The sequence below is a fragment of the Bos indicus x Bos taurus genome, chromosome 24 (assembly GCF_003369695.1).
Source record: "Bos indicus x Bos taurus breed Angus x Brahman F1 hybrid chromosome 24, Bos_hybrid_MaternalHap_v2.0, whole genome shotgun sequence".
Taxonomy (NCBI): Eukaryota; Metazoa; Chordata; class Mammalia; order Artiodactyla; family Bovidae; genus Bos; species Bos indicus x Bos taurus.
In genome coordinates this window covers 39,120,753-39,145,522 of record NC_040099.1, presented here as the reverse complement: position 1 = coordinate 39,145,522, position 24,770 = coordinate 39,120,753, and the positions used below count along the sequence as shown (strand labels likewise).

The 24,770-nt window shown below is 44.0% G+C and overlaps 1 protein-coding gene across 28 annotated transcripts in view; it reads left to right on the top strand.

Annotated features, from left to right (window-relative positions):
- Positions 1-24,770, top strand: part of EPB41L3 (erythrocyte membrane protein band 4.1 like 3) — a 240,242-nt gene that overhangs the window by 146,610 nt on the left and 68,862 nt on the right. For 27 of the 28 annotated variants that reach the window (XM_027526369.1, XM_027526360.1, XM_027526359.1 and 24 more), the window contains exons 2-3: positions 465-664; positions 3,984-4,181. In XM_027526369.1, coding sequence (XP_027382170.1) covers positions 465-664; positions 3,984-4,181 — 398 coding nt within the window. The remainder of the gene's footprint in view (positions 1-464; positions 665-3,983; positions 4,182-24,770) is intronic. The other variant, XM_027526373.1, reaches the window with a different exon arrangement.

Sequence of the window (24,770 nt, the reverse complement as noted above, 5' to 3'; positions counted from 1 at the left end):
GAAGGGCATAACAGTTATGGGACATCACAGAGGAAAGACGTGTGTTCCAGGAAGAATGCATGGATTCAGGGCTGTGGAGGGGCAGAGCAGGGTCCCTGGGGAGGAGGAGAAGAGTGAGAAATTGTACCTGCTTCCATTATTAGATCATCCTTCCCAGAGACTAAAATGTATCTTCAGCTGATACATGTTTCTGAAATTAAACGTATCTAAGTTAGGTAATTATTAGGATGGTAGTGTCATTTCCCTGTCATCTGTGGCGAAAATCTAATAGGAGGAGAACCCGTGATGGCCCCGAATCAACTTGACTGCTAGTTAAACGTTCATTTTGCGCCGTCGACGGGCACCTTTGCCAGTGGTGAACTTGACAAGGCTGCTTGCTGGGTCTGTGTTGGGTTCTTAGCGTTTCTCCCTATTCTGGGTGCTGGTTCCCCGAGTGATAGGACTGTCCCTCTCTCTGCCTGCAGAACAATCGACCATGACCACCGAATCAGGATCAGACTCGGAATCCAAGCCGGAGCAGGAGGCCGAGCCCCAGGAGGCGGCGGGGCGCGAGGGGGCGCAGCCGGGGGCGCAGCCGGGCCCAGAGCCGGCCGCCGAGGAGCAGCCCCAGGCGCCGGAGCAGTTCGAGGAGGCGGCAGCACACAGCACGCCGGTGAGGAAGGAGGTGAGCCTGCATCGCCCCGTACCTCTGGCATTCCAACTCAGAACCATGAATGAATGTCTGCTGAGCTTTTCCAGGCTTTGCTCTGGCCTGGGTCTCCTAGCACTAGCAGGAACGTGGGGGGTCCAGGGGACGGGGGGGATCATCTGCTTGTCCTCTTCTGTTCCCCTGGCAGATGGACACTTAAGCTGTTTTAAGACTTTCAGTGAATGACATTCCACAGCCTTGCTTAGTAACGCCTTTCTTTGATGAAAGCACTTCAGTTCACACTGAAATCTGGACTTCGGGTCCACGGTTTTATCTGAGTTTACAGGGAGGCTAGACACTGCACTGGCAGCTCTAATTATGCTCCCAGTTGTTTATTTAAGCCTCTGGTGGCTCAGACAGTAAAGAATTCACCTGCAATGCAGAAGACCTGGGTTTGGTCCCTGGGTTCAGAAGATCCCCTGGAGAAGGACATGGCAACCCACTCTAGTATTCTTGCCTGGAGAATGAATCCCCATGGACAGAGGAGCCTGTTGAGCTGTAGTCCATGGGGTCGCAAAGAGTCAGACATGACTCAGCGACTAAGCATGTACACACTGGTTCAGAACTATTCTAATGTTTCCCTGGGGGCTACTCTGACCTTAAGGTTACCAGCTGTTCCTAGTAGGTGTTCAAGCTGCTCTCTTTCTCTCTGCCATGGACATATTCAACTTGGTTACCTAAATGTGTTTAAGTTGTCATGGAAATGTGATTATTCCTTTTAAAAATTTTCCTACAAAATATAAAGCATGATTTATACCTGGGCCTTGAATGAATCCATATTTAAATTTTTTTGTCTTCAAACTTCAAACCTGGGATTGGTATGTTTTAGGTTACTGACTCATGGGTTAAGGGAATCTGGGAATCTCTACATATGGTTGACCTTTTACAGGTTGAAAGTGTCTGTGTCAAGCTAGAAATTCTAGAGAACATCAAAAGAAGAGACATGAAGTCCCCATGTCTTTTTAAAAACACAACATATAATTATAACATTAAACTGTATGTTGACAGCCTGATTATTTTATTTCTTTTCTCATAGTACTTAAGTTCTGCTTTTAAACTCTATAAAGAGTCATGTTGGAACTTCCCTAGCGGTCCAGTGGCTGACTCTGCACTTTGAAATGCAGGGGCCATGGGTTCAATTCTTGGTCAGGGAACTAAGATCTTGCATGTGGTGCGGTAGGGGGTCAAAAGGAAAAGAATAACATTTATTTTCATGCTCTGTCTGATCGACATTTTGTGAAGGGAGCTGTGGGTTATCCTTTAACTTTTTGTCAAGTAGAATCTAAGGAGCAAGTGTTGTCATCACGGTTTCCCTTCCCTTTTCTTTTTGTGTAGACATGGTGGCTGTAGGGTTTTGTTTGTTTTCAGATCTTCAGCAATTTTAAATTACTAGGCTGGATTTTTCTATCCTCTTCACTCTGAAATGAAATAAACATGAAAGTGGGAGAAGAGTTTCTATACCCAAATATAATTAGACATACATGGTTAATAAAAGGATTGACTTTCTATACTCAGACGTTGGAAACTAAAGAGAAGTGTGACTCTAAACCACTTTTCTTCTGTGGTTATCTCAGTGTTTCCAGAACTCTTTTCAAGTCCTCTGGACGTCAGCTTCCTTCTTTACAAAATGGAGAGGTCAGAAAAGAGAATTTTCTAAGAACATATCTTTCTTTGGACTTTTCAGAGTGTATTTGCAGACCAGTAGAAGAGGTGGTTGGGCCCATGGGTTGATATACATTGGTGGTGATCTAATAGATAGAAGAGGGGTAGAAAAAGTCATTGGAGAGCAGGGCACAGGGAGATTCCAAGGGGACTGACTCAAGGGAGAATGTTACTGTTCTGTAGGATCACTCCCTCTTAAAGTTCTGAGTCTAGCTTGGACTGGACTGTTAGGCTTTGAAAGCAGATTAAAGCCTTTGAACAGATTTGATATTTTTTTATACTGGCTCATTACAATGAAGGGGGGGGGGGGTGGGAAGCAGACTTAAAGGATTATTTTTAATTAATTTCCGTACTGCTAGCTTCGTTGAATTGAGTTAGAGCTAAATCACGTATTTTAACAGTTGTAAAATTACTGAGAAGATTAATCCTTAAAACTCTGTAGGCTTTACAGTTTATAAGATACCTGGTATGTTTATGGAGCAGTATGGGTCATGGAGTAAAGGACCTGCCAAACAGCTCGACCCAGTGAATGAAAGAAGCAGAATACATTAGATTCAATCTTAGATGATTTGTTTACTTTTAAGGCTTATACTATCCAATGCCTTTGTTTTTTCTAATTGAAGTATAGTTGGTTTACAATTTGTATTAGTTTCAGGTGAACGGCAGTGTGATACAGTTATACACACATTTTTTTTTTTCAGATTCTTTTCCATTATAGGTTATTACAGGGTATTGAAGATAGGTTCCTGTGCTGTATGGCCCTTGTTGCTTATCTAGTTTAATATATATATAGTAGTGTATGTTAAGTTGCTCCAGTTGTGTCTGACTCTTTATGACCCTATGGGCTGTAGGCCTCCAGGCTTCTCTGTCCATGGGGATTCTCCAGGCAAGAATACTGGAGTGGGTTGCCATGCCCTGCCTCCAGGATATCTTCCTGACCCAGCGATTGAACCCGCGTCTCTTATGTCTCCTGCATTGGCAGGCAGGTTCTTTACCACTAGTGCCACCTGGGAAGCATGTATCTGTTAATTCCAAACTCCTAATCTGTCCCCTCACCCTTTCTCTTCTGATAACTATACATCTGCTCACTATGTCTGTGAGAGCCAATGCCTTTTTAAAAAGTCAGGAGCCCGAACTTCCCTGGCAGTCCAGTGGTTAAGACTTCACCTTCCAAGGAAGGGGTTGCAGGTTTGACCCTGGGTAGGGTGCTAAGATTCCACATGCCTCAGAGCCAAAGAACCAAAACATAAAATTGAAGCAGTATTGTAGCAAATTCAATAAAGACTTTAAAAATGGTCCATATAAAAAAAAAATCTTTAAAAGACATTTGTACCCTTCTTTGCTTGGGCGAAACTTGATGGCATTCACTGAGAGCTCAGCACTTCTCGTATAAATACTTGAGTCAAACTGAAAGAAGTCCCTATGGGTACATTCAGGTGGCAGAAATTATTTAGGTGTACCTGTTAGTATTATTTTTGTGTATGTGTATCCATTCCTTATATCCTAATTCAGACATCCCTCATCCTGTAGGAAATAGAAAATCCCGTTTCTACAGTGTCCTTTGGTTGCCTGAGCAATGCAATATTTATTTCCTGTCTTGCAATGAAAACTGTCCATTGTTTGCTCTCCACAGGTCACTGACAAGGACCAGGAGTTTGCTGCCGGACCTGCCAAACAGCTCGAATATCAGCAGTTAGAAGACGATAAACTTTCTCAGAAATCATCTAGCAGCAAACTATCTCGATCTCCATTGAAGATCGTCAAAAAGCCTAAAAGCATGCAGTGCAAAGTGATACTTCTGGATGGATCAGAATATACCTGTGATGTAGAGGTAAGTGTATATTTAAAATATTTTTTTTGTCCCAGATATTGAAGAGCTGGGGTATATTGGTCTAAAGCATGCAAGATGTCTCTTTGTTTTTCCAGATCTCTGGAAAATTACTCAGACCCAGTTTCTAAATACAAAATTATTTCCAGTCTCTCTCACAGGGGATCAAATTACTGAAAATACTTGTAAAGTCCCCAAAATGTTACAATTAAGAGAAAAATGTGATCTTCTTTAAAAAAAAAAAAAAAGAAGGCAAAATATCTAATACTTTCCATGGTAGGAAAAACATTTTGGAGGCCTTAAAAAATCAGGTTTTCTTTAATATCCTGGCTGTGAGCTGTCATTGAAATGAATTTTACTTTTTCTATTTGCATTACTTATGGCAGGGTTGTTAATTGGAGGAAACTTACAGATTTCTGTACACAGGAGCGGTAGGGTAATTTGAATGGTGAATGTCCTTTTCCTGCTTGGACAATGAGTAGGATCTGCAGCTCAAGTGTAAAAGGGTTTTAAAATTCACATCTGCAGCTCGAATGTAAAAGCATATGCTCCTCTGTGCTCTCTCTGTAAAGAAAACAAAAAAAAAATTCCTTTGAGAGAAAGGGCAGATGAATGACTTTTATCAGAGATGTGTGGCCAGACCAAGTTGACAGCTGAGAGCAACGTGGGCTGTTGAGAGCCGTAGAGACACGGATGGTCGCTGAGTATCGCGAGAACACAGGCTGGGCGCGAACTCAGGCGGGAGCTAGAAGTCTGCCAGGTCCACCGCCCGCCATCCACAGCATCTTCTCCTTGCGCCGAGCTGGGGGAGATTCCCGTTTTAGATTTAATATTTTCATTTAAAGAGCTGTTCCTCTGCCTCCAGCTGCCTGCCCTTGGTCCTTTTCACATCCCTCTGCTTAAACCCCGCCCACCGCATGACTCCACTGGCCCCCTCTTCTGCCAGGGGTGCTGAGAATCTGGACCTCTGTGTGTGGTTGTTCACTTCAGTTTCTCTTTTCTCATGACACAGCCAGCACCAAGCCCACCTGATGCCCTGTGTTCTCTGCCTGTAACCCCTGCCTCGTTCCTTGTAGTCTACACAATGTGCTCACGCACCAGTGCTTTTCTTGGAACAGAAGGTTCAAATTCATTTCACATTGATATCATTTAGGGTGGGGATGGGGTTGCATTACCAAATCACTACAGGTTACAGGGACATAGAAAACAATTTTTAAAATAAACTCTTAAATCAAAAGTGATTTCATTTATCATGTTAATTTAGAGAATTTTTGTCACCCTGTAACCTGACAATTATTAGTGGGTTGTTTAGTGAAATGGGCTTGTTTGTCACCGACTGGTTGAATAGGAAAAATGGGTGGGGAGTAAAATATATGTTCTGAGGTTTGCCACACACAGATCCATTTGTTGCAGTTTGTCTGCTGCTTCTGATTTTGCCTAATTTCTTAGCCCAAAGTATTCAATTATTGATTCAGATGTTTATTCTGGAAACGAGAAGATCCAATAATATAATTTTACCTGGGCTTTACTATGAAGCTTAAAGCCCTTTTGTAACCTTTAGCAACGTTGCATTTTTCCAATGTGGATCCACCTTCTGGAAAAATTTAAGTCAAGAGAAGCTTTCTTCCTTAACTTGAGGGTGAGTCTTTCTACTGAATTATATTTATATAATGGAGTAAATAGGGTTCCCTGGCAATTCTCTAGTCAAGACTACCAGAGTTTTCTAAAGAACAGTCTGGAAGAAAGTGGATAGTGTTTTCACACAGGGAGAATTCCAGCAGAAAGCGTAGGTGCATCTGTGGAAACCAGTAGCTCTGATGGCTTCCAGTGCTTTTTCCTGTTCTAAGACTCATGGAGAGAAGAAGCACAAAACTCTGGAGAAGCAGGATTACCACTCCCGACCCCTGTCCCCAACTCGAGCAAGTGAATTAAGAATAGAATGGAGGAGACAGTAAGAGGAATATCTCCCCCCTCCCTTTATTTTTGCATTGAATAGACCTCAAACAAGGCATTTTATTTTAATGAAATCTATGTGCCTAGCTGTTTTTCCTCTCTGGCTTATTTAATGCCTTTAATGTTTCACCGTCAAAATCAACAAGGCTCAGTTTGCCACGACTGTGTCATGAGAATTTATAGTTGCCAGCAAAGGACCCCCTGCCAACACACACACACACACACCTTACCTGTACCTGATTCTCTCTTCTTTTGATGGTACAAGGTAGCTTTTCCCCTTGCCCAGTAGTGTTGCAGCAGAGGAAACCCAGCGACCCTGAAAATCAAGATACAAGAAGCCTTTGCTCTCTGAAAACAGTGACTTCATGAAGTGTACAGTTCCTGCCCCCACTGTTTTGATGGGAAGCCCTTTCCAATTGTGCTGGATTTTTCAAATTTCCCTCCAGCAGTAGCCGTAGATCGTTGTAACAGTGGGTGTTTTCCATTTGAGAGATGTATTTCCTCAGTCATTTTTTTCAAACTCTTCATCATGACTATCTAAAATATAAAAAGAACTAATTACACATAAAATATAAGAAAAAAATCCGATGATCAGCAATTTGATATGCATGTTTGGGCAATGTTTGCAGGCCCCAGGATTGTCACATTTGCCAACAAAATCACCAATACTGCCCTTCCCTTCCTGTCATTTTTATTGGATCTTTAGAGAATGCCAGCTACTTCCTATGGCCAGTTTGTCACCGTCATCATTGCTATTTAGTTCTTGACCTTGAATTTTAAAAGAGAAAATAAACAGAAGTACCAGTCACAACAATAGAGGAAGTGGTGCTTATCATGTTTATTTTATTTTAATTTCACTCTCATTGTTTCCAGGTCTGGTTAGCTTACAGTGTACTTTCTGATGACCATCCAGTTAGAAATGCTTCCTCTTATTTGACACCATTTTCATCTAGTCTGATTTGGTTTTAGGAAAATAAAATAGACATGTTTGAACTTTGAATCCATATTTCATCCATATTTTAAGTCATTTTCAGATGTAGTTTGGTTTGTTCTCCATAAGAAACCCAACGGGTGGAGGAGTCCCAAGCTTTACCTCAAAAGTGGCAGAAGGTAGACCTTGAAGCAGACTTTGTTTTTCACAAGGTCCCACTGTGTTGCTGGTTTAGTCCTGAGCAAGACCAAGTGCTTGTGAGCCCCAGGTAATCCCATGTGGGGCTGGAATCCAGGGGACGATGCCCGTAGGTGAAAGAACTCTAGCCTCTCTGGAGAGAGCTTTGCATCAGATTTGGGCAAATACAGAAGGGACTTAAGTGTAGCAGTAAAACCTTAGAAGCCTGCAGCTCAGACATCCCCGCAGCTTTGGCCATGCCCAGAGGCCTGCAGGTTGATGGACTCCATGACTGAGTACCACTCAGATCCTTCCAAAATCCAGAGTGTTTACTCCAACATGCACTTCTTGCTACCATTCAGAGATGCTTCCAAGGGACCAGGGAGGATAAAGGAATATTTTGCCCTCTGTCCTAAATATGCTTTCATCACCTTCTAACTGTTAGAAAGGGACTGTTAAAAATTTTCCAAATACCCTGTCTTGCTTGTGATCCAATTAACTTTCCATATCATGCTTCTGTTTCATGTATTCTACTCACTGGGGTTTAGTTGGAAAAACAAAATCACTGTCTGAATTTTCCATCTTCTCTAGGTTACATGATTAAAATGCCTTATGGTCCCTTTAGAAGTTCTTGAAAAAGTTTGTGTTAGTTGCCCAGTAGTGTCTGACTCTTTGCGACCCCATGGACTGTAGCTGCTCCACCAGGCCCCTCTGTGGTATTCTCCAGGCAAATATACTGAAGTGGGTTGCTATTCCCTTCTCCCAAGCATCTTCACAACCCAGGAATTGAACCCATGTCTCCTACATTGCAGATAGATTCTTTACCATCTGAGCTACCAGGGAAGCTCTTAGAAGTTCTTGATTGAACAACAGATAGATTTGCTATCACGCAGAAGGTTGAATAGAACACCTCTTGCCTTTCATGGAAGTTGTAGTTGTGAAAAATAAAAAATAAGAATTTTTTTAAACCACTGTGAGTATCATTCACTCAACTACTACATGATTCAGAGGTTTTGATTCTGTATAATTGTGTAAATTTGGATTTAACCTCAATGGGTTTCTGTTCAACTGTGTTTTACTACATCAAAACATCTGTTATGTCTTGTGACCAAGTGGCCCGATCTTGCAGCTGAGCCTTCCAGCTTGAAGACCAGTGGACTCCTGACCACAGAAGGGCTTTAATAAACTCAGTTTCCTTGTGCAGTGACTCTTTGAGCAACCATAGGAACAGGGACACACGAGGACTGTTAACAGGCACCTTCTTATTTACCTGACATAGTCAGCATGCAGTCTTCCCAAGGTGTTCAGATTTGACTTCTTGAAGATTTAAGAGAAACAAACTCTTTTACTAAAGGTGTTAAAATTTTTCTCCTAGTTTTCATTTCAAAAAGTAACAGGGACCACAGCCTCCCAGGCACATAGCTCCAAGCTGATTCAGGTCCCAGGACAGGAGTCTCTGCCACTAGTTGAGCTTCTTTAGCCTCCTTCCTAGAGGAGGCCCTTGATTACAGCTTCCAAACATCTCTTGAGGTGGTGTCTCCAGCAGGCATCTCACTCACATCTCTGTATTTTGTAGAAAACATTGATTGATTTGTACATGGCAGGTACTGAAACAGTTTTTAACAAGGGGGTCTTAATTATGATTTGTCTTAATGAGCCTTCTTTTTTTCTTGTTTACAACCATTCTAGTCCCTAGAACTGACATCACACAGTGTGCAAAAGATGACAAGGAAGACATTGATACAAAGCATTTGTTGAGGGCCTGCAACGTTCCAGACACTGAAAACCAAATGATGCAAAGACTTCAAGCTTAGACAGGGTGTTCTCTTCCTCAGGAGTCACAGTTTTAGATCTGGAAGGATCATTGGAGATAACTTTGTCTCCTGTCCCATTTCACTGAAGAGGAAATAGGCCCAGAGTAGTTAATGTTATGCCTGAGGACACACAGCCTGGAAAGGACCATGAAGGGCTAGGGCCCAGATCTCCTGCCCTCTGCTCCAGAACTTTCTTTGTTGTTGTTCAGTCGCTCAGTCATGTCCAACTCTTTGTAAATCCATGGACTACAGCATACCAGGCTTCCCTGTCCTTCACCGTCTCCCAGAGTTTGCTCAAACTCATGTCCATTGAGTTGGTGATGTTATCCAACCATCTCATCCTCATCTAAGAGACGGGTTGAGTTGATGGAAAGGATGTCATCTTCTCAAGACTTCTTAAATCTAATTTATCAAAAGGACCACCCAGGCCTTGCTTCTGGCTATACTATCATGAAATAAGATGCCCTGAAAGATACCTGCACCCCTATGTTCATAGCAGCACTATTCACAGTAGCCAAGACACGGAAACAATCTAAATGGCCATTGACAAAAGAATGGATAAAGAAGTTGTGGTACGTATATACAATGGAATATTACTCAGCCATAAAAAAGAATAGTATAATGCCATTCGCAGCAACATGATGGACATGGAGATGATCATACTTCGTGAAGTAAGTCAGACAGAGAAATACAAACATGATATCACTTACATGAGGAATCTTAAAAAGGATAGAAATGAACTTATTTACAAAGTAGAAAGAAAATCACAGACATAGAAAACTTACGGTCACTAAAGGGAAAAAGAGGGGGGATGAATTAGGAGTTTGGGATTAAAGTATACCCATTACTCTATACGGGCTTCCCATGTGGCATGATGGTAAAGAATCCACCTGGCAATATAGGAGACGAAAGAAAGGCAGGTTCGATCCCTGGATTTGGAAGATCCCATGGAGAAGGAAATGGCAACCCATTCCAGCGTTCTTGCCTGGAGAATCCCGTGGATAGAGGAACCTGGTGGGCTACAGTCCATGGAGTTGCAGAGTTGGACTCCACTTAGCCACGAAAACAAAAACAGCAACTACTACTATTGCGTATAAAGTAGGTAAACAAAAGCACTACTGTATAGCACAGGGAGCTATACTCAATATCCTGTGATAACCTATAGTGGAAGGTAATCTGAAAAAAAGATTTTTTTTTCAGTTTGCGTTACATGAGAAGCTAACACAAGTTTGTAAATCAATTCTACTTCAATTGAAAAAAAAAGATATTCTGTGAAGAGTAGAACTTGGAACCAGCACTTTTTAATTTTGAGTAAGAAGGGGAAAACAGCTGGGGAAGTGTCTTGCAGAAGCTCTTCAAAGTGGGGAAGGGACCAGAGCTGCAGCTGATCTCCACTCCTTGCCAGAACATAGAATGACTGGGAGCCAGTTGTACAGTTGTTGCGTGTCCTACTCAGAGTGGAAAGGCAAGTCTGATCTGGGACCCTCACCATCCTTTCTGGAGAGAAACACTTTCCACAATACAGTGATCTCTTCCCCCAATTTTCCTGATCAATTGCCAGTTCATTTCATAATTACAGCATTTTCCCCATGAAAGACAGGTTATAATTTTCAAGATTATAGCTCGTCTCCTTTTCGTTAGCATTTAAATTGATGCCTTACTTCTTCCGGCCATAGTCTTGGCTCTGCGGGAAGTCTAGGGAGAACGCTACTGGCATCAACCACACAATGAGAAAAGTCTTTTCAAAGTTAGTTCACAACCTGGGAAAATGTCTACATGGTGGATCATCTCTTGAATGTGATACCACTTTTTTTGTTGTTGTTACCTTCAATGTCAGAGGCAGGTGTCTTTGACCTTGTCCCTTCTTGGACAGCAGAGCTCAAGTCTTGTAGAATAGCAGGTTCTTAGGGTCAGAGGACAGTGTAAACTCTAGTTCAGTCCTGCACTCACATTCCAACAAAGTGCAGAGGTAGGTTCTGGAAGCCTGGAGGACAGTGATTTTAAAGTCCTTGTCTTAGGGACACAGTAAAATAGTCACAGAAAACCAGCTTGCACACAATTTCGTGGTGTCCGTCCACATACCAGCTGATCTGGTCTTAGAGGGAAGTGCACACAGTCAGGCAGCAGTTAGTGTCAGGATTTGACTGCCATGTATGCCTTACAGTCCAGCGTCCAACTGGCACAGGAAGAGAGCTGAATATGAGGATCGTAGTTTGAAAACCCAGAGAAGGCAATGGCACCCCACTCCAGTACTCTTGCCTGGAAAATCCCATGGACGGAGGAGCTGGTAGGCTGCAGTCCATGGGGTCGCTAAGAGTCGGACACTACTGAGCGACTTCACTTTCACTTTTCACTTTCATGCATTGGAGAAGGAAATGGCAACCCACTCCAGCGTTCTTGCCTGGAGAATCCCAGGGACAACGGAGGAGCCTGGTGGGCTGCTGTCTATGGGGTTGCACAAAGACGGACACGACTGAAGCAACTTAGCAGCAGCAGCACCAGTTTGAAAACCCTTGTAATATAAAAGGAAATAGCCAGCTGTTACTTCCCTGATAGCTCAGTGATTAAGAATTCGCCTGCCAACGTAGGAGGCACAGGTTCTATCCCTGGGTCAAGGAGATCCCCTGGAGAAGGGAAGGACAAACTACTCCAGTATTCTTGCCTGGAGAATCCCATGGACAGAGGAGCCTGGCGGACTTCAGTCCATGGGGTCACAAAGAGTCAGACATGACAGCACGCATGCACAGCACAGCTTATTACCTTATAATATAGTAAACACTGGAAAGTATTTCTTAAATCTGAGAAAGTAAATTTCATCTTGACTGTCCCTTTATAGGCTTTTTTCCCCCAACCTGGAAAGATTATCAGTGTTTCCATATGAGCTAATCATTTATCTGGCAGTTGGGGAAATGCTGAATGATTTTATTAAATATGAACAGGAAGTAACTGCACTCAACACCCACTTGTGAGGACTGAGACGCTGACCTTAAACAGGAAATTTGCTTTTCTCACGCTGCCCAGCTTGAACCTGCTGAGATCAGACAGAAGATGTGGCTAAGGGTCTGTTGCTGTTATGCCAGAAATCAGTAGGTGTTTAACAAGCCTGAATATGTGCTGAAGATAATTAAACACACTCCATATCTGGCTTTCAGCACTAGCCTCCTCTCATGAGCCAATTCCCACTTTATGGTGAGTGAGGAGGCGGTGGTCCTTGGCGTTGGTGATGAACTCCTCAAAATGTGTAGGAAACTCTATTAGAGAAGGTGTCCGACTAAGTCACCCGCTTTTCCTTCACGCTTGATCCCTTCAGAAGTCCCTTTACAGTCTTTCTAGTTCCAGTAAGCCTTAATTCAGTATAGTTTCCAGTTTCTTCCTTGGTAACTCTGAGTAGTGTTATTTGAAGAGGTTTCTTTACTATTTTTTTTTTTAAATCAGAGTTTAGTTGCTTTACAATGTTGTGTTAGTTTCTGCTGTACAGCAGAATGAATCTGCATGGTGTGTGTGTGTGTGTTTGTCGCTCAGTTGTGTCCAACTCTTTGTGACTCTATGGACTGTAGCTGGCCAGGCTCCTCTGTCCATGGGATTCTCCAGGCAAGAATACTGGAGTGGGTTACCATTCCCTTCTCCAGGGGATCTTCCCAACCTGGGGATCAAACCGGAGTCTCCTGCATTGCAGGCAGATTCTATACCATCTGAGCCAGCAGGGAAGCCCTATACATATACATAATATGCCCTGTTTTTTGGATTTCCATCCCATTCAGCTCTTTACCACAGAGCATTGAGACCACACAGTTTTGAATGTCTTAAAAATGCAGGTTTCGCTTGTGGCTCAGATGATTAAAGAATCTGCCTGCATTGCAGGAGTCCAGGTTCGGTCGCTGGATCGGGAAGATCTGGAGAAGGAAATGGCAACCCACTCCAGTATTCTTGCCTGAGAAATCCCATGGACGGAGGAGCCTGGCAGGTTATAGTTCATGGGGTCGAAAAGGGTCAGACATGACTTAGCAACTAAACAAGAACAGCAACAAAATGCAGGTCATCCTGTATTTGTCCTTCTGTAGCAAGTAGAGAGTCCCAGGGACGGGGGAGCCTGGTGGGCTGCCGTCTATGGGGTCGCACAGAGTCATCTATGGGGTCGCACAGAGTCGGACACAACTTCGCAGCAGCAGCAGCAAGTAGAGAATAAGAGAGTCTTTGTGAGCCTGTTATCCTGAGGAGTTTTGTGATGTGCTTGGTTTTAATGCAAATAACCAGGGACAATAGGAGCAACTCAGAAAAAGCAAAGAATTGGAAATCTACTCAACTCACTTCCATTTCATGCTGAGACAGATTCTCTGCTCTTGTAGAGAACTTTCTCTCTTGCCTGAAGAAATTGGGAGTGGCTGTTTGAGGCACGTTTCTTAGATTCTTCTTTCTTTTTTAGGATCTAGGTTTTGAAATAGGGCTGATGCATAAAAAGCATGACTCCAAATCTTTAGCTGACTGTAAATACCTCCCTACGAGCAAAGATTCCTCCGCAGTGGTTCATGCTGTTAAAAATGGTATGCACGTGTCCGATCATATTTTTGGCATATATTTATTATTAGAATGTGTTGGCTGACTTTCCCTGTGGTGATATTTAAGTCAAGTAGCATTCACTTATTTTATTTACTTATTTTTAAATTTCCAGAATAATTCTTATTGTATTCAGGATATTTACACAGTTCTGTTTAGAATTTTGGCAGATAAGGAGATGAGAAAAGTACACATGGAGAATTTGAAACGTCAGGAGCAGCTGAGAGTGAAAAGGGAAGGCCAAGGGCCGGCCGGGAAGGATGGGCTTGACTTGCTAACAGGGTTGGGTATTTGCACATACTGGTTTTCTGTGCGTGTGGATGCTCAGACTTGTCTGACTCTTTGCGACCCTATGGACTATAGCCCACCAGGCTCCTCTGTCCATGGGATTCTCCAGGCAAGAATACCGGAGTGGGTTGCCATTTTCTCCTCCAAGGGACCTTCCTGACCCAGGGATTGAACCTGCTTCCCCTGTGTCTCCTGTACTGCAGGCGATTCTTTACTGCTGAGCCATCCAGGAAATTGGTTTTCTAGCTGTATAACACATTCGGAGAAGGCAATGGCACCCCACTCCAGTACTCTTGCCTGGAAAATCCTATGGGCGGAGGAGCCTGGTGGGCTGCTGTCTATGGGGTCACACAGAGTCGGACGACTGAAGTGACTTAGCAGCAGCAGCAGTATAACACATTACCATAAACGTGGAGATGTAACACATATCATCTCACGTTTTTTGGCTGGATTGTTGCTCAGCATCTTACAGAGGAGAAGTCATGTTCTTCACCGATGCACTGTGTATAGAGGCGGGTCTAGGGGAAGATGCATCTACGTGCTTTCTGGTGCTGTTGGTGGAATGCATTTCCTTCTGGTTATAGGACCGAGGTCCCGTCTTGCTGCCTGTCAGCCAGGGACGACTCAGGGCTGCTGAGTTTGCTATCAGTCCATGAGGCTCCATCTGTCCCAGCAACAGAGAACCTCTCCCACCTTAGATTCCTCTACATTCAAGTCTCTCTATTCCCCACTTTTTGCTGCCAACTGGAGAAAACTCTCTGCTTTTAAGGGCTCAGCTGATTAGGACAATGTTCCTATCGAAAGGTCACTGGTGCCAGCTAGTGTAACCTAACTGTTAGATCTACTCTGTCTGAAACCCCAGGGATCAGGCGGGGTGTATACACCAGGGAGATGAGAAATCACAGTAGATAATGGGCACTTCTGAGGGGTTTTGCTTTGGGGAGCTGGTTGACCATTTGTGTTTTTAAAAGCTACTTCTACTAAATAATAATTGAAACAGGGATGCTAGTTGGCAAGAGTTGCTGAGGACCACCAACCAAGGTGGCCAGTGGGACAGAGGGGAGAGGATGGATTTTAAAGAACTACCCTGAACATGAGCAGACATGATTAACTGCATGTGTGGGCAGGTATGTAGGTGGGGAAGAGATGGTAACTAACAATGGCATCCACATTTGTAGACTACAGTATAAGAAGAAAAGTGCGTGGAGGGGAAACTAAGTCTAATGTAAGCCTATTGAATTCGAGATGCCTGGAATATGGAAGTGGCAATCTGCTATTGCAGTTGGATACGTTGTTTGACCGTTGGAAGAGAAGTCAGGCTGGTAGGCACTGTGCAAGCCGGTACCGTTTACAGTGAGTCACATAGAGGAGTGAATGAAATGGTGCAGATGGCCAGTGAATGAGTGGGAAGAGCGTTAACAGTAGAGCTCTGGGCAACACTGACGCTTCGAGTTGGGGTGGGAGTGCCTTGTCCAGCTTCCCCCACCCCACCCCCAGATGCTCCTGTACACCCAGGCCCAGTCTCTTCGGGCCGTACCCCTCGCTTAGGAACTGGATGTGCTCAACCCCGTGGGAACGTTACAGCAGTGATTGTGGTTGAGCGTTATTGTTGTTGCTTGGTCGCTAAGTCGTGTCTGACTCTTTGCCACCCCATGGACTACAGCATGCTAGGCTTCCCTATCCTTCACTGTCTCCCGGAGTTTGCTCAAACTGACGTCCGTTGAGTCGGTAATGCTGCCGTTTAACCTTCTGTCACCCCCTTTTCCTTCTGTCTTCAATCTTTTCCAGCATCAGGGTCTTTTCTAGTGAGTCAGCTCTTCTCATCAGATGGCGAAAGCATTGGAGCTTCAGCTTCAGAATCAGCCCTTCCAGTGAATATTCAAGGTTGATTTCCTTTAGGATTGACTGGTTTGATCTCCTTGCAGTCCAAGGGACTCTCAAGAGTCTTCTCCAGATCTATCATTCAAAAGCATCAATTCTTCAGTGCTCAGCCTTCTTTATGGTCCAATTCTGACATCTATATGTGACTACTGGAAAAACCATAACTTTGACTAGACGGACCTTTGTCGGCAAAGGGATGTCTCTGCTTTTTAACACGTCGATTAGGTTTGTCTTAGCTTTCCTTCCAAGGAGCAAGCATGTTTAAATTGTGGTTGAGTAATGGGTCTCCTTCAAAAAGGTTCAGGAGAGACTCTCCACAGAGAAACATTCCCAGTATTATTTTCTAACTGCCGTCAAGGCATGGCACTACTGAAAGCAGAAAAGATGAGGCCATGGAATGCCCCAGGGACCGTCCATGGAGAAATAGTGTCATTCACTGTGATTGATTCTTGTTCTCCCTCCTGTCCGATGCCCGTTGTCCCTTTATTTCTTTAATTTGGCTCTTTGCTGTCCTTTGTACATTAGAATTTCAGTTACACAAAGTGGTAAGGACAATAACGTTACATTTCCTCTAAGGAATGCCTGACCCCTGTTTCTTGGAACACTTGAACCAGACAGGGGACTTCCCTGCTGGTCCAGGAGTTTTGACTTCATCTTGCAATGAAAGGGCTGCAGATTTCGAGCCTGACTGGGGAGCTGAGATCCCACAATCTTCAGGGCCAAAAAAAAAAAAAACATAAAACAGAAGCAATGTATATGTAACAGATTCTTTCAATAAAGACTTTTAAAATGATCCACATCAAATTAAAAAAATTTAAACAAGACTATTAGGACTGGGCTTCCCAGGGGGTGCTAACGGTAAAGAACCCACCTGCCAATGCAAGAGACATAAGAGACACGGTGTTCGATCCCTGGGTTGAGAAGATCCCCTGGAGGAGGAAATGGCAACCAGTATTCTCCAGTATTCTTGCCTGGAGAATCCCGTGGACAGAGGATCCTGGCAGGCTACAGTCCATGGAGTCGCAAAGAGTCAGATATGACTGAAGCAACTTACCACACAGCACGTTAGGACTAATTTTACATTAGCATAGTGTGTCATCCTGTGATCATCAGTAACTGTGAAGGGGTGGTATTACTCAGAAAGTTTTTTTAACTCTTTAAATCTCAAATTAGAAAACAATACCCTCTCCCTGCCTCCACCCACCCAATAGTCTCCTACAGTTTTCCAGTTCAGGGTTGTGGTCATGGCCTGCTGTTCATTCAGGAAATACCACCTCCTCCCACGTCTTCCCCCTCCTTTTGGTCTAGGGCAGATGGGCTTTAAGCTGAATCCAGGTTTCTTCTCTCAAGAGCTGTAAAACCACGGATTCTTTTCCTCTTCAGTTCTGTGGTTTGTAATGACCAGCCAATGCACTTCCAGGTTTTTATTTGCTTCTTCTAGACTAGATCATAGGAGAAGGCAATGGCACCCCACCCCAGTACTTTTGCCTGGAAAATCCCATGGACGGAGGAGCTGGTAGGCTGCAGTCCATGGGGTCGCTAGAGTCGGACATGACTGAGAGACTTCACTTTCACTTTTCATTTTCATGCATTGGAGAAGGAAATGGCAACCCACTCCAGTGTTATTGCCTGCAGAATCCCAGGGACGGGGGAGCCCGGTGGGCTGCTGTCTATGGGGTCACACAGAGTCGGACACGACTGAAGTAACTTAGCAGCAGCAGCAGCAGCAGCAGACTAGATCACAGATTTTAAATTGTGGGATTCTCGTTGGAATGTATCACAGTTCTATCAAGAACGTTAGCTTCTCATAACCTGGTATGATATCCCTTGTTGGATTTCTAGTGTGGATGTTTTATCTCTAGATAAATGGAATTTGGGTCTTCCTTTTGCTTGTCCTGCCAAGACTCGTCTCTTTTGTTAGTGTTGTCTAGTGACTGTTTCCTGTGGTTTGGTTCCAGGATGTGTCTACAAATGGCAAATTTAAATGGCCAGATTAGATGCTAATTCATGAAAGGTTTTGATCAGTGGGGGTTTCTTCTCCACGACAAACAAGGCATCTTTGCTGCATCAGAATGTGTATGTCCTGTGTGACAGACAGCTGTGTGTAACTGGTATGCACATTTGGGGTCACTTTCCAATAAGGGTGAAAGAAATTCCAATCTCGAAGTCATATTTGCACTTAGGAATGCACTTTATTCATCCCACGGCTGCTTGTAGGCATGAGTGATGGTATGCGGACGTACAGTGAGCACAAGGAATTGGTTCTTAGGATGGTGTTCGGAAGGAATAAAGAGACTTGTTATTTCTTATGGAATGCCATGGTGACAGCAAATAAAGTCACTAAAGAGCCGCCACGTTCTTTAGGGAAGTGCCCCTAGACTGGACTTGTCAAACACACGGGATGCTTTTCAAGGATTACCTGAAGCAAAATGCTTCAGTTCATGTCTCCAGTTATTCCTTTAAAAAAAAAAAAACCACTGTCCAAAATATCATGCTTTGACAAGCTTCCTTAATAATACCAGGTCAAGAATTCATCCTCATAGGGGAAAAAAAACCCACCCAAATTCTAAAGATAATTTGTTTCAAAAATACATTTTATTTAAACAGGGTTTCTATGATGTGTACTCAGCCATGTTCTTAAGGTATTTTACAGACATACATGTAGGCTGCCCACGTGGCTCAGTGGTAAAGAATCTGCCTGCCAATGCAGGAGACTCGGATTCAATTCCTGGGTTGGAAAGATCCCCTGGAGAAAGAAATGGCAGCACACTCCAGTATTCTTGCCTGGAGAATCCCATGGAAAGAGGCGCCTGGTGGGCTACAGTCTGTGGGGTCACAAGGAGTTGGACACAATGGAGCACACACGCATATAGAGATATACATGGAATATAATGAGAAGAAAATAAATAAGCAGAAAGCAGCACCAAGAGAAAACGAGAGGAAGAAGGTGGGAAGAGATGAATCCATAAAACCTGTGTTTTGAACGCTCGCCTCACAGCGTCCATATAATAAAAATACCCCTGTTGTTCACTGGAAGCCCACTTCTACTAACATTACTCAAATCAGCAAACCAGCAGGAATTTGCCACCCTGACAAGTGCGATGCAGGAGCTGTAAAAAACGTTCTCTGGGACTTGGTCCTGGAGGAAGGGATGCTTGAGGAGCAGTCTGAAGGATGAGGGAGGGTGTTGGGGGGACCCAGAGTGTGAAGGTAGCTTGTGCAGACTTTGTTTGGCAGAAGGAATCCAGGGGGAGTGGGGAGGAACTGGAGGAAGGTTGTGTGATGGAGCAGGAGGTCAGGGGCTCTTCCCCGCCGTCACGGGCTCTGACTGCGTCCTCACGCTGGCTGGCTGTGCTGCTGGAACTGAATCCGATAGCCGGCTTCTGGTCTTCCCACGTGGGTTTATTCTCACAAAGATTTTTGGGGGATATAAAAGCAGAAGTGAAAATACATTTGATAACATCTTGGGGTGACCTCCTTGGAATTTCACTTCACGTCCCCTCCAAACCTCTCAGACCCCAGGCATCCTACTGCCCCAGAGTCCTTATTAAGCCAGGAGGGAGCCAGCAGGACTGGCTCCAAGGATCCCCGTTCAAAGAAGGGGGAGCAGGGTCACCCGAGTCCTGAAGAACTTCCCAAAGTCTCTCAGCCCCGAACCTCCCAGTTTAACCCCGAACGCTAGTAAGGTCCAGGAAAGATGGCTGCTTTCAGGCAAGCACAGGAAAATAAGCAGAATCATCTGAACAAAACTGTAATATTTGACTTTTTGCTTGAATAGAACTGTTTTAATTTTCCTGTCAGTGAAAGAATGTTACAGCTCTTTGTTTAGGGCAAAAGCCTGTACCTACTTTAAAAGCCATTCGTTTTCTGGATTCAGTTAGCCTTGTCATTTCAGTTTTTCTGTGATTGTTATTTTGTGACCATTTGCTAATGCAATTCATGCTTTAAAAATTAATATAACCACAGAATGCCAAGAAATCACCATCTGAGGTTCAGGTGTCAGCAGAGTGACATTCTCCGAGGTTCAGTGAGCTCTTAGGATGGCTGCAGGGTGAGGGGGGACCTCGTGTATCCTAAGGCAGCGGGGCGTGTCTCGTTCTAGAACAGTCCTGGCCTGTGCAGAGCTGAGCAGGCTCCACCCGCCTCTGCCCCCAGGAGCAGGAGCTGACAGGCCAAGGGATTAACGCTGGCTTTTCACGATTGCCAGCTCAGGAGCATTAAGCCAGGATATCCCTGATCCAGAGCGGATGGTCCAAAAACCATCCTGACCTTGGGCATATAGACCTGGCAGTACCCAGGGAGTCTACATAGGCTACTGCCTGTGTCCAGCAGAACTGGAGAGCATATGTATGTAGGATCAACATGTTTGATGATTGCAAAGACTTTTCCCTTCATCTGCTGCATTTAAATGCTAATCTGAAAGATGATAGGCTTTCAGTGAAGGCCAGACTGATCCTAAGTATAGTTGAAAGTGTGATCAAAGGTCCGTCTAGTCAAGGCTATGGTTTTTCCTGTGGTCATGTATGGATGTGAGAGTTGGACTGTGAAGAAGGCTGAGCACCGAAGAATTGATGCTTTTGAACTGTGGTGTTGGAGAAGACTCTTGAGAGTCCCTTGGGCTGCAAGGGGATCCAACCAGTCCATTCTGAAGGAGATCAGCCCTGGGATTTCTTTGGAAGGAATGATGCTAAAGCTGAAACTCCAGTACTTTGGCCACCTCATGCGAAGAGTTGACTCATTGGAAAAGACTCTGATGCTGGGAGGGATTGGGGGCAAGAGGAGAAGGGGACGACAGAGGATGAGATGGCTGGATGGCATCACTGACTCGATGGACGTGAGTCTGAGTGAACTCCGGGAGTTGGTGATGGACAGGGAGGCCTGGCATGCTATGATTCATGGGGTCACAAAGAGTCAGACACGACTGAGCGACTGAACTGATCACCTATCCTGTTTTTTTTGCCAGACATTTCTATTTTCATTATAGGTTTTTCATAGGTTACACAATTATTTTAATTTAAACCCACAATTTTACTGGTGAAAGGATATAATTACATTTTTGAATTATGAGAGTGTGTGCATGCATGCTAAGTCACTTCAGTCATGTCTGGCTATTTGCGACCCCCTGGACTATAGCCTGCTAGGCTCCTCTGTCTATGGAATTGTCCAAACAAGAATACTGGAATAGGTTGCCGTGCCCTCCTCCAGGGAATCTTCCCAATCCAGGGATCGAACTCTCATCTCTTACGTCTCCTACATTGACAAGTGGTCCTTTACCGCTAGCGCCATCTGGGAAGCCCCAAATTATGAGAGTAGTTTATGTAATAACCCTGAAATCTTCCTCTGTGTGCTTGCTCACAGTCTTGTCCTGTTAATAGGAGGAGACAGTTGGTGAAAAGGACACTGGTTCACTTAAGACCTATTTATTTAAAGCACTGACTGTTTTTATTCAGGTTTATTCATCGTTGCCTTAGCAGTGATTCCCAGCCATTTTGGCACCAGGGACCAGTTTCCTGGAAGATAATGATTCCACGGACTGGAGGGGTGGGGATGGTTCCAGCATATTCGAGCACATTACGTTTATTGTGTACTTTATTTCTATTGTTGTTACATCATCTCCACCTCAGATCATCAGGCTGTAGATCCTGGAAGTTGGGAACCCCTGCTGTATAGGTTTGAAAAGTGACCATTCTACAAATTTATACTTGTTAAATGTATAATATGAAAAGTTATATTTTCACTGTCAGCATCTGCGTCGCCTCCAGGTCTTTACTTGACCAAATGAGTTGTAAATCACAATTGGGGATTTTGTTGGATTTTTCTTATTTTTGGAGAATTGTCTTGGAAAGTGGTCATATATGGATGTGAGTTGGACCATAAAGAAGGCGGAGCACTGAAGAATTGATGTTTTTGAATTGTGGTGTTGGAGAAGACTCATGAGTCCCTTGGACAGCAAGGAGATCAAAGCTGTCAGTCCTAAAGAAATCAACCCTGAATATTCATTGGAAGGACTGATGCTAAAACAGAAGCCTCAATACTTTGGCCACCTGATGCAAAGAGCCAACTCCATTGCAGAAGATGCTGATGCTTGGAAAGACTGAGGGCAGGAGGAGATGGGGTGACAGAGAATGAGATGGTTGGATGGCATCACTGACTCAATGGACATAAATTTGAGCAAACTCAGGGAGATGGTGAAGGGAAGTCTGGAGATGGTGACAGGGAAGTCTGGCATGCTGCAGTCCATGGGGTCGCAGAGTCAGACATGACTTAGTGACTGAACAACAATGACAGCTCCCAGGAAATGTTTCTCAAAGTCCCCTGTTGTTCTGAATTAGGGCCTGTGGTTCTTTTTTGTGATTCAGGTTTAAAAGTCTGTGTCTCTCCCTCATCCCTCTTCCCCAGGCTTCCTTCTCTGCATTCACTTGGCACTCATTGGCTTAGTGACTTGAATCCCTAGCAGATTAACAGCAGGAAATGTTGTCTGACAGTTCGCTGCCAACATCTCATACGTGTGATGTGAAACTCTTTGTACAAAAGCAAGCCCAGTGTTTTTGCTGGCCAAGAAGAAGCGTACTTCACCGGAAAGCTATTATCGGCCACGGTACTCGGCTCTGAGCACAGAAGTCTGATTTCAAACAGAATGAAATGGCTACAACAAATGAAGGCAGAAACAGATTGTGGCTGAAAGAAAAAGACGTCTTCCTAAAAGCAGTGGAGGAGCTTCACGTGCACGAAGGGGTTCTTGTATAGGTGCTGAACGTGTTTCTGCAGAGAATTTCAAACCTCGGTGGGCTCTCCGCATGTGAACTCTCCCTTCTTGCTCTGGCTGTGCTGCAGGCTGTATCTGTGATAATTCGTAACTCTCATGTTTGGCCTAGGATGTACCTAAGTGTGCCAGTACACCCAGTGCGTGTGAAAAACCACTTTGTGTTTGTATTTGCACAGGGTAATGGAATGTTCCCTTGGTTTACTGATAATGATACTCTTTTCAGCCATTTCCCACTTTGACCTGTAGAGTGAGATTTGTTTTTCATGAGACATAGGGGTGATTTAACTGCAGATGAAAAGGCTTCAGTCTCTCTCCCAAATTTCAACATTAGAAACCCTGAATTTGCAAAAAAAAAACAAGAAAAACAACAATAGAAAAGGACCCTGAATAAATTGGATTCCTTATGATAAGGGCCAACTGATAATCACCAGCATTGATTGGTAATGGCTTCCCCTAGGCTAGGCAATCTGTATGCTTTCCTGTGTTTCTTGTTTTTTTAAGAAATTTTATTTCTGTTTTATGGAAGAGGACGGAAGGTCTGCATTCAGTGCTGCTGTGAAGGTTCCTTGGTCATCAGGGGGGTTTATGTTTGGGGTTTTTTGCAGGGGCAAGGGGCTCAAGGTACATAGGATCTTAGTTCCCCCAACCAGGGATGAAACCCACACGCCCTGCAGTGGAAGTGCAGTCTTAACCACCGCCAGGCCGCCAGGGAAGTCCTTTCCTGTGTATTAATTAATGCAACAGTCTTATGAGTAAGGAAAAATATTATTACCATTTTTTAAGGAAGGCAGTGAAGTTCAGAAAGCTTCAGTGACTGTCTCACCTCACAGCCAGCTAGTTGTAGAGTCAGGGTCCAGCTCTGGTGCTGTCTGATGAGCCTCATTTAGAATAGAATGATAGGGAAACAAACTTGAATTGGAAAAGAATAATATCTTTAAAACTGCATCCTAAAGATATTTAAATAATGCTAGATGAATTCCAATCTCTAGACAGTTGAGACATTAGACAACTGTCTAATCTCTAGACAATTGGAAATAAATTACTGTTTTGTTTAAAAACCAAGCAACACCAGGATGTGGTTCTGAGTTCCTGTTTTCATAGGCCTCTCCGTATCGGCACTGCCAACTGAGCCGAGTTTAAGAAAATGGCAGAATAACTATTAATGGACTTATTAATATTTAAAAGAACTGTCATGGTTTTCTGAAAAGACAATTGCCTGTGAATTTAAAGAACATGCTAGTGAGACACATAACGTCTAGGCAGAAAAAATTCATCTCTGCCTCTCACATCAGCCCTCCTTGCATTCGCTGTCTGGATCACACTTGGGATTTGGGCTTCCCTGGTGGCTCAGCTGCTAAAGAATCCAGCTGCAATGCGCGAGACCTGGATTCTATCCCTGGGTTGGGAAGATCCCTTAGAGAAGGGAACGGCTTCTAGTATTCTGCCCACTCTAGTATTCTGGCCTGGAGAATCCCGTGGACTGTATAGTCCATGGGGTCGCAAAGAGTTGGACACGACTGACGGACTTTCACTTCACTTCACACAGGCTGAAGTTTCCATTAAGTCCTGCCCTTCGGGGCGTGGATTCTGGCAGTAGTGATGGGGATAATGGACTTCCTGCTGTGCTTATTAAACTTGGCATTGAAAGTACACTTGAGACAGAAAGCCCCAAATGGAAGTGGATGCACACAGGGCAGCTGGGGCCACGTAGCGCTTCTCAGACCTTCCCGGCCTCAGATCTCTCTCGGGGACTTCAGGCTGTTGTCACAGACCAGACACCGTCGTCATCTTTTATTCATGAGTTGACCATGGACTCTTGCTATTTTCTAAATGTAGATTTAAAAAAAACAACAACAACACTTAAATTTCAGGGCAGACAGTATTAGAACATTTTTCAAACAGAAAAGGGAAAACTGAGGAAGAAATGACTTACACGGAGTCCAGGTGTCCGATTTAGGCTCAGGCTCCAGCCAGGTCAGTTTGTGGAGCTCTTCAGATGCTCCTAAACACCAGGCAAATGGTGATGCTGTCTTTTAGAAATTAAGAGAATTCCACTTGACCTTTAAAAGTGAGGAGAATGGAGAGGCATTCAATGAGGAAATATGCAGTTACAGAAGGAAGCATGAAAAAAGAGATGGCATTTTGCAACAAGACTAATCCAAGGTAATGTGAGGAGAAATTCCTCCTTCAGATTCATGCCAGGAGCACTTATTAGACACATATGTTGA